At 42.4% G+C, this 10,572-nt stretch overlaps 1 protein-coding gene across 3 annotated transcripts in view; it reads right to left on the bottom strand.

The window, feature by feature from the left end:
* Positions 1–2,425: 2,425 nt before the first annotated feature.
* usp54a (ubiquitin specific peptidase 54a) overlaps positions 2,426–10,572 on the bottom strand; it is a 35,510-nt gene continuing 27,363 nt past the window's right edge. For 2 of the 3 annotated variants that reach the window (XM_061040434.1, XM_061040436.1), the window contains 5 exons: positions 9,247–10,136; positions 8,694–8,791; positions 8,217–8,330; positions 6,283–6,559; positions 2,426–5,222 (listed from right to left, as the gene is read on the bottom strand). In XM_061040434.1, coding sequence (XP_060896417.1) covers positions 4,615–5,222; positions 6,283–6,559; positions 8,217–8,330; positions 8,694–8,791; positions 9,247–10,136 — 1,987 coding nt within the window. In that variant the 3' untranslated portion in view covers positions 2,426–4,614. The remainder of the gene's footprint in view (positions 5,223–6,282; positions 6,560–8,216; positions 8,331–8,693; positions 8,792–9,246; positions 10,137–10,572) is intronic. The other variant, XM_061040437.1, reaches the window with a different exon arrangement.

The raw sequence follows: 10,572 nt of genomic DNA, 5'->3' as shown, positions 1-10,572 counted from the left end.
GTTTTGAGTGTAAGTGTCCAGAACACTGTTTTGAGTATTTCACTTTTTGTCCTACTTTATGAACATCTCTTACTTTCCTCCTAAATCTATCACATGTATTATCTGACAGTACAAACAAGTTTGAAAGATTAAGCTCGTGACTTCAACCCTCTTTGGCTTGTTGAACTTCTCATGTTTCAGTTGTTGTCAACAAATCTCTCCAAATTTCTCACATGGAATTATTTATGAAAGTGTTCAGTGATCCAACAGAATAAATCAAGATCAGATTCTTGTAACAGAATTTCTTTTTGCCATCTTTCCTCTCCCGTTTTTCATCGGACACGCCCCTCAGATTTATTACAGAGGCCCTTGAAACGGTCTTGGCCCCCAAGGTTGGTACACCGCAGGACTACATTAATCCATGTAAGAAGCTCAGGGGGATACGGTGAACCTGAAAACAACCCCAACACATCTGAGACATTACAAGACACAACAAAAACACAGATGCTTCCTAAAACAGTCCAAAGGCAAAAAGTTTTAACAATACAAAATTTTAGTTGATGAACAGATGTTATTACGTTCAAATATATATAAGTAAATTAACTAGATCTGCCAGAAAAGTTTAGCAAAGGAAAAGCTCCCTGTGAGATGTAGAGGAGTAGTAGAGTCTTATACTGGTTACATTAAATACACTGAAATGTTACAGCTTTTAAGCTACAACATTTATAGATTGGAGGAGACAAACATGTAATTGTACCGCATTTTAAAAAGTTTGTCTGCTGGGATGTAGCTTTTTAAGAGTAAAATTTAAAGCAATTTTCAAGCACTTTTGAGGGTATACCCTATAAAAGGCAGGGTTGGTCATTTTTGAAAACTAGCATGATTCCCTCAGTGCTCCGTCAACACCCACCCTCTCCCCTCTGTGCTCCCTCTAAAGACACGAGCTGGAGCACGAGCCCCGTTGCTACAGAAGCGGACCTCAGCTCATTACTTGCATTGTGTAGAAAATACATCGTCTCATGTCTCATTCAGCGGTAAGTAAACACTAAACTGTATCATAATACACGTTTAAAATGTGACTATTTTACTGCTCACAGGGGTAGAGAACGAGCAGGGAGACAGGGAGGCATGATTGGTTCATCTGATTGGGACCTCGAGGCAGACATTGGTCAAAGTCTTTACATGCTTAAAACCGCTACAGATGACGCATTTAAAAAATCTTCAAAAGAGTATCTGGAGAAAATGACCAACCCTGCCTTGAAGTAAAACATTTCTAAATTCTGACCTGTTTTATGATTACATTTGCATACAAAAGGATTTTTTGACAGATGAAGTTTACTGAATACCTACAGCAGTCCCTGTACATTGTCACTTCATTAACCAGCTTACTTTCTGTTTGTGCTTTAAGAAAGAGAAGTTAAAAATTGGGCGATGAGCAGATACCGTACGAAATCGCCCCCCTTTTCTTCACTCGAGGGAGCTCCATTCATGCTGTGATGGATTTGTAAATGTTCCATTTAGAAAATAGTATTAAATGTTAATACATTCTGTGCGTCGGTAGCCTGGTGGTTAGTGTGTTTGCCCGATGTACGGAGCCTATAATCGTCCAGGCGGGCGGCCCGGGTTCAAGTCCAACCTAGCTCCTTTCATGCCCCACTCTCTCTTTGTCCCTGATTCCCAACTCCATCCTCTCTCCTATCTCTACAATAAAGTCATAAAAAGCCCAAAAATAAATCCTTAAAACAATTTTTTTAATAAATGTTATCAGCATCAATCTTTTTGTTTATCCGCTCTTCATATGTTTAATGCTGCATCAGGTACAGAAACAATTTTACTGTATATTTTTGTTGTCATTGCAAAATGAAATCTTCCCTTATTTCCTGTGATTCTATTATTCCTGGTTAAAGTCCAGGAGACAAGAAACAAATACGATGAAGTAAATGACCAACATATAAAGATTTCTGGTTTCCATAAGATATCTTTAACTTTATCTGGTGTTTCTGGACAAACAATTTTCAAAGGAGCATATTTGAACTAATTTCCAAATCCTTGACGATATAAAACATGTAATTGAGTTTATACAAACTCTGAAGAGTCTGTTAGGATGTTTTTGGTAAATCAAAGACATACACTCATAACATCACTGATCCAGTACGGATCTGTAAAGAGCAGCTAACGTTAGCTCACAGAGCAGCACTGACTAGTGTGAAAAGGGTTTTTAGAAACTATAACTTATAAACTTACGTAAGTCGTTTACAATTCATAAAAAAATGCGTAGCTCTGAGGGTAACACTGGATAACTATTTTGGGCAGTAAGCATTGTGTACACTGCCTCAGCATCCAGAGAAACCTCCTGGGACCAGCAGAGGATGAAACTGTTTGTGTCTCATATCAGAAGTGTGAAATGTGAGCAACAGGAAAAAAAATGACAGTTACACTCTGAAGATTTCCTTTATACCTTTTAATCATCATATCTTCTCTGTTAGGTCTACAGTGTAGAAAAATAAGCATCAAAAATATACCAAAATCAAGAAAATAAAATCTGGCAAAGCAACAACAAAAATAACTTTAACATGTTGAAAAATACCTTCTCTTCATGTGAATGAATGTTCAGCCTTCAAATGGATCAATACAATTAATATAATAAATCTGGTCTGATCTGAGCTTTTATTCTGAAAAGATAATATTTTGTTAGTCAAAGAGCAGGGGGAAGTTTGGAGCAACAGCATGATTGAATCTTAGGTGACTAAATGATACTTTTTATTTTATAATAATTATATCATGATATTAATAATGCTAGCAGACCAGATGTGGGTGAGATTGTTTAGCTCACCTTTACCACCAGGTAAGCCGGGTGGGTTCTTGGCAGTGCGACAGTTTAAACTAAACCTGTTATCAAACAGCATTCTGCTTTTTAACCTGTTCCTTCATGATTTACAAACCAAACTTAAGAGTACAGAAACATAAGAAGAGGCGTCTCCCTGAACAACGGGAGAGATGTCAAAACAAAACGAGCAACAAGCAGAAAAACAAATCTACCGTCAACACTTCTGAAGTGCACTAAAGTCGAGTTACATGCAGCCGAGTCGCTGCACTAAAAAGATCTGCATATATAATCATTACATTACAGTCGAGTTATTCTCTCAAGGCTAGAATACGTTTGAAAACATCATGCTGAATATTAGCTGCAACTCTGTCAAAATAAAGCTCGAGTTATTCATCTAAAATCCTCTAACGAATACAAGAAGGCTTCACATCCCAAACCAGGCAACTAACTAGCTTTAGAAAAGTAGATGAGGTCTATAGAGAGTATATTCAGGTTAGGCAGGTAGAATAGTTTGTTAATATATGCACGACTCAGTCGACAAACCTACAAAAATAAATAGAGGAATAAGTAGAGTAGTTTTATATAGAAAGACACAGAAGAAAGAGCTTTTCTACTTCCTGTCGTGTCTTTAACGTCCTTCATTGCCTGTTTAGATCTTCTGTAGCTCTGTGGGTTCAGCTCATAGATATAATAAATATGTTATCACTGTTTTAAGATATATTTTATACCTGTGGTGCTGAAACATGGCGTCTGTTCAACTTCACACCTTCAGATCAAATAACAGACACATCACATGTCAGTGTTGAACTGCAAAACTAATCGGCAACCTTTCTGATCATAACTTCAGAGTCATTATCTTACTAAAACATGATCCCTACACTCGTTTTCTATGACAGCAAACTGAATATGTTCAGTGATCTGGACTGTTGGTTGAAAGAAAAACTACACACAACAAAAGATAATTTCGAAAAAAATAATAATAAGCTACACAATTTGAGGCAAAGCTGCAGCAACTCATTGATTCTCTATCAAGAGATTCATTTTTGGCATGTTAAACTTCAGAAAGAAAGGATCAATTACAGATGACATTTTGATAAGTGTCCTTTTGTCCAACCAACCGTCCAGCATGAAAAAATATTCAGTTTACTGACTTTATTAAAAGAAGCTTGAACTTTGAAAATGTTTGACTAAATAATCATTCTCAGGATTCTCCTGTTTAAAACACGTGTTTATGCCTCCATGTGTCTGTAGTTTGATCAGACTGAGGGTGCACAGTTGAACAGACAGCAGGTCACTATGATCTGCTCTCAGTTCACCAGCTGTTTGTGTCACGATCAGCGTCTGTGTTCTGGTGCTTTGTCTCCATTATAAATCTAAATGTGCTTTAATACAGCAGACATTCATCAACGGTTTCTGTATATAGATCTCTCTCTCTCTCTTAAATTGTTTATTTAGTGACCCTGCATATGTGTGTGTGTGTGTGTGTGTGTGGGGGGGGGGGGGGAGGCCATGTACATGGCGGGCCATGTAGAGTCTTAGCTGCACTTCAGGCGACTGCTTCTTGTGGTGGAAACTAAACTGAATAACTGAAACTAAGAAAGTTTCAGAGAAAGTTTTGTTCCCCTGATGAAGCTGCAGATCAATCAGAGAGCTTAACTCCACAAGGGGGCGGGGCTTCACAGCCAGAAGAGGTTAAAATGACGTGTTGGCACAAAGATACAGAACAGAAACTTTAACCCTTTTGTTATGATGGATACAAAACTCTTGTTCTCTGGGATCTGCAGGGGGGGGGGGGGGGGGGGTCATGATCAGCTGGCAGGGCGGAACCGAGACACATAAGCGCCGCAGGACTTGCAGTAGGGGCGTGACGGCTCAGCAGGAAGCTGCTGGCACAGTGAGCAGAAGTGGGGGTCTCTGAGGGGCCGGGTAGTGGGGGGCTGATGGGAGCTGGTGCGATGGAGGGGCTGGTGGTGGCGAGCAGTGCGGGGGTCCCATGATGAACTAGGTTGGACAGTCCTGTAGTCTGCCTCCCTGCGCCAGTCAGTCTCAGGGGGCATGTCGAGGCGGAGTGGCTGGGGGGGGCCCTCTCCATGCACCCTGTGGGGATGTGGAGCGTAGCAGGAGGACCCGTTGACCGGATTGGGCAGTGACGGTTGCCTGTAGTGACCGTTGGTGTTGGCAGAGCGGCGAGGGTGAGACAGGGTAGCGTAGAGACTCTGTGGACCTGTAGGGGGGGAAGGACCGGAGCTAGCACGTGGTCGGGGGAGGGAGGAGGTGGAGGAGGGAGGCAGAGCTCGGCGAGGAGCCCGGGGCAGAGTGCCGTAACTCATCGCGACACTGTGGAGGCTTTGACCCGAGAGAGCCTGATGCCTGTCAGACACAGCCAGAAACTGCTGCTGGACTCCTGATCCAGGTCCTGAGGAAGAGGAGGAGGAGGAGGAGGAGGAGGAGGAGGAGAAAAATGATTGTGAAAAACTATTTAAACACAACTCAGAAGAGCCTTGAACAGAGTTCTCCCTCAGCCAATCAGAGGTAACCAAACAATCAAAAAACATGAAGCTCAAGTTGTTAAAGGGACCAATAAGAGATGTGACTGACTTGAAGCCTCTTTTGGAGGCGGTGGTTTCAGGTTAATGAATCTGGATATTTGTGTATGAGAAGTAGACTTGGTGGCTGAGGCAGAAAAGTGAAATAGAAATGCCATAAACCTGCATTCTTTCTAATGACCAGCAGGGGGCAGCCCCACATTAAATATCATTTCTGATAATATAGAAGTTAATTAGAAAATAAGCGCACTTCCATTCGATCTATTAAATCTGTAAACAATTACTAATGAATTTAGGGTATCACTGGTTAGCTTTGATGTTTTTTTCAGTACAGCATTAAGTTCATTTAGTAATTTATAGAACCGTTAAAGGTATGATGGTCAGAAGTGTTTCCATTCTGGGTCTGAATGCCACTCCTATTTTCCTGTTGTACTTAACTTACTCTGTCACTTATCATACTTCTATTTTAGGCGCAGTTTCTTTGAATTAAACCTTCATACTTCACATTTGATTATACACTATGTTTTTTTATGTATGATTATTTCATGTATGTTTGATGCTCTTTTGTGTTACTCTTATTTATTTATTAAGCAACCAGGCAGCAGAATGTCCTTTTAGGTTAGTGTAGTTCAATCATATGTTATTTAGAGTTAAACAGGTGATAATGCAGTGGAATGCTTGAAGCATAACTTTCTTAAATTGACGAGTCACTACCATTGAATAAAAAACAATTTCTTCATTCCAGAAAACCCTGCACAGGTTGAGTCCTGGGCAGCGATGACCAAGTCATACATCACTAAATTGTGGTGGGAAAAATAACCATAACAGGTTTTAGACGTCAGTGTGAAACAATAATATGGTGGTCATCGTAGGTTTGGTGGTGGAGGTGGAGGTGCTGGTGAAGGTGGGGGGAAAGGGCCAACAGGTTACCTGAGTGTCCCCAGGAGGAGAGCCCCGAGCTTGGGGGTCGTGATGTCTGCATGAGAGGGTGCTGTGGAGGAGGTGCGGGAGCTGAGGGGCCGTGATGTCGGGGTGGGTGGTGTTGGAGGTGGTGGTGGGAGTGATCTGCTGGAAAGGAGGTGGAGGAGGAGGTAGTGGAGGAGGAGGGAAGGTGCAGGGATGAGGTGCTTGGGCGACGGAGGGAGGAGGAGGAGGAGGAGGAGTGATGGTCGGCTTGTCTGAGGGGGGGTCTGGGAACAGGGGGGTCCTAAGAGTGAGAGGGAGGAGTGAAAGAAAAAAAGAAAACACAGGAGGAAAAGAAAATGAGAAGAGATGATGACGGAGGCAGAAGAAAGAAACAGAAGAAAGAAATAAGAAGAAAAAAAAAGAGTGAATAAATTAAAGAGAGTAAAAGATGGTTCAGAGATGTATTAGATAAAAATGAGAAGGGGGAATAAGATGAGACAAAAGGAGGTAAAGAAATATACAGAATAAGAAGTGAGTCAAAGGAAGGAGAGAAGGAAAAGATGGGGAAATTAAGAAAAAAATAGAGCAAGGGGGTAAAAATAAAATGAAAACATAGTTAACATAATGAAGGGAAAAACATGAAAAATGACACAACATAAAACTGAAGGAGTAGAAAAAAAACTTGTATCAACAACATACAAGTTTCCTTTTCTGTCAATCATATACAATCTAAGATGGTATATTTTTGTTGAGAAGTTGAATTTCCCCTCATCTAGAAGTCATGAGCAACAAGATTTTGTTGAGTTTATCTGATGTTATGCTTTTCTTCATGTCATAATTGAATTATTAATGAGGATCACTGACTACGGGTCTGAGCTCACTTTGTTCTTTCTTTGAATCTGCCCCTGTGTGAGTAGTAATGTCTCAGTGAGTATTGCAGCTGTGCTACAGACACAATCAACACTCAGCTGAAGAATCAAATCCTCTGGCTGAAGTAAACATTGACATTCTTCCTGCGGACGGAGGAGCTGGGAGGATTCGACAGAGATATCCACAGTCAGACCTCGGCTGTCGGTTCAGATCAGGCAGCCAGCACTGAGGTTAAAAGCTTAATGGAAGAACTAAATCAGAGATCAATCTTTAATGCGAGGGCCTGAGGCGATTCCTGGGGGCTGAATATAAGATGGCTGAACGCCAGCGGCAACAAAGAGGAGAGAGAGAGACAGGTTCTGTACAGAAACACAGGCTTCTGCTTCAGGCTCACACGGAAACCTTTACAGCCGAACAGAGTTCTACAGTTCACAGGCTTTCTCACACGCTTATTGACATGTGCAGCGCTAAATATGACCAGCAGCAGTTACTGTGGGTCTGCAGAACCATGCTGCATGTAGTTATTACATATTTTTTTTATAAACCAGAGAAATGGTTCAACTCTTAAGTCAATGAAGACGCTCCTAAAATAACTCAAATAACACAAAAGAACGTCCCATTTGTTGACACTTTTAAATAAAATAAATATAGATGCAAAATGAATAAAAAAATAAACAGTAGATCATCTTAATTTAGCTTACATGCCCTGGAAACCTTTACTATACTGATATCATGTCTTCTTTTGAGTCCTATTAACGTTATTTACAATATCAAATCCCATCTCTGAATCAAATGTTCAAAGGCCTCTACCCTTTTTTTTTTAATTAATCAGTGTTTGGGCAAAACCTTCAACAAATTAACAGAGTAAAGAACAATTTGCAAATCTCACTCACTCTTTTTTTTTTGCAAAACTCTAAACACACTTGTGATGCATAATGGTACCCACAGGTGGCAGAAGTTAAAAAGCATCACAACACAGGTGTCACAGTTTACACACAATGACTTACAGCTGAACACACGTGTTGCTAATGATGTGATTCAAATAAAATCTGGTGTGTTTCCCAGCTGAAAGTGAGTGTGTGACTTACGCAGCTGCGGGAGGGGCCGAGGTTTTGCGGTCGTGACCCGATGACAGTTCCACTCAGGCTGCGGGCGATGCGTCGCAGGTTTTCTGCGCTGTAGTTCTCGTCTTCACCTGGCGGCTGCACAGAGGACAGATGTCACCATTGGACTTTGTCTATGTTCTCTGCGCTATTACATTTATTTAAAATGACAAGTAAAGAATAATGACCTTAGACTGAAACAACAGCAAGATTTAAAATATATTTATTCTGAACTCCAACACCTCAGAGCATTGTGTTGAAACTGAGATTATTCAGCAGTTTGACAGCCATGGAATTTGTTCAGCAATTTAATCACATATCATAGTGTAAAAACAAAACACCAGTCAACACACACACCCACACACACACCCCCACACACACACACATGCACACATACACACACACACACAGAGAAACAAACAAAGAACAAACGCATGTACACACACACACAGTCAGTTGTACCTTATGAGTAGGTGTAACTGGTGTTCTGTAGGCGTATCTCTCGATCTCAGCCGTAGGTGTTTTGGAACGTCCAAGTCCTGACAGCATCTTCCGGACACCTACACACAAACACCGTTAATATAACACGACAACACAACACTTTAAGGAACAAACGAAACATTAGAAACGGTACCAGACGTGGTTACATTTCTCCAAGTAGCAAGGTGATGACTGTACTAACGGAGACAGACAGACGCAGATGCAAGCCACATGTATTTAAAACATTTCCATTTCACCAACAATCAAAAGTTAGAAACACTTTAAATTGATTTCGTTTACACTAATGGCATTTTTAGAACGCCCAGTCTGCCTTCTTGTTGCCTTACTTCCTGAAAGATGCAAACTTCTCCTGAATAAAACAAAAGCTCAAATTAACATGTAAAGGAAGGCTTTCAAAGTGAAAGACATGATGGCAAAGAAGAAAGGACTGGAAGACTTAAAGATATTATTTGATCTTTGATTTCTGTTCTTAGAGATCTGTCACTCAGAAGAACTCTTTGTATGAAGTTCTTACCTGGTTTGTTGTTGGTCGGTTGAGGACTTACTCCTCGGCTGCCCCGGGGCATACTGGGAGCAAGCAGACTGGCCTGGTACAGAGAGTCCAGCTCTGAAAGCTCCTCATCTGGCATTGCTTCCCCTCCTACTGTTGCATTCTGGGAGCCGTAGTATCTGTTGACGTTCTCTGCCCAGCGCTCCACAGGCAGGGCCGCTCTGTAGTCATGGCTGGGGGGCAGGGAGGGAGCTAGACCGGGCCAGCTCACAGTCGGTGGGGGGGCACTTGAGAGGGACTCTGGTGGGGAGTAGGGGGGTGAGCTGAGTGGTGGGTCAACAGGGGAATCAACGGCATCAGGATGGTCCAGGCTTAGACAGGACCAGTTCCTGGTTGTATTGGTGGAAGGAGGCGGGGCTAGCCTGGCGATGTGGGGGGTAGTGGTCTGAGGGTGTCTATAACTCTCTTCCTCCTCCTTCATCATCAGATGACACCTGTCATTGGAGTCAACAGGTGATGGGGTTTGTGAATACTGCCTGAGTTGGGGGGCTTCCCTTGTTGGAATAGACACAGGAGGTGTTCTGGTCCACTTAGCAGGGAGGTCCGCATCCTCAGGTGCAGGGGGTGGAGCCAAGTCCTCAAGAGAGCTCTGCTCCAAAGGGTCCACACACAGAGCCGGGAGGGACCCAGTGCTTGTGAGCGGTTTTCCAAAGTGGGAGCAGGGGCCCTTGGTCCTGCTCTCTTCCCTGGATGAACTTGCAGCAACCCCGATGATTGAGTCTGAGGGAACTGAGCTGGGAGGGAGGGGCTTAACAAGGCAGGGAGAAAGAGGCCGAGGCTGCTGGTCCAGACTGTCAGATGACTGGTCCTCCTGTCTCTCAGTCAGAAGTATTTGGAGCGAGAGAGGCTTTTCACTGCAGAGAGAGAGAGAGCGAGAGAGAGAGAGAGAGAGAGAGAGAGAGAGAGAGAGAGAGAGAGAAGGTGAGACAGAGGGAGGGAGAGAGAGAGAGGGGTGTAAGAAAGTGTCTGTGTGCATCTATGTGTGTGTTTTGGAATGAATGCAGCATGTTTAGAGCAGATGGTTACATTCAAGAGCACCAGCTGGTTGTGTGTGTGTGTGTGTGTGTGTGTGTGTGTGTGTGTGTGTGTGTGTTTCCTGGGAAGTGTCAATGATCTCTAACCATGGCTCACCCTCTGAATGTTCCTGTGATGGTATAATGTAGACCTAATCTCTATAAACAGATATCTGCACATTAATGCTGAGTTCATAGGCGATGGAATGTGTTTTGGTATCAGAAGGATTTTGATTTTTGATTTAAAGGCAGGGTAGCATTTGCAGAAGAAGAATCT

The sequence above is a fragment of the Labrus mixtus genome, chromosome 6, assembly GCF_963584025.1.
Source record: "Labrus mixtus chromosome 6, fLabMix1.1, whole genome shotgun sequence".
Lineage (NCBI taxonomy): Eukaryota > Metazoa > Chordata > Actinopteri > Labriformes > Labridae > Labrus > Labrus mixtus.
The sequence above is the reverse complement of the archived record's forward strand: the minus strand, read 5'-3'. Positions and strand labels throughout refer to the sequence as shown.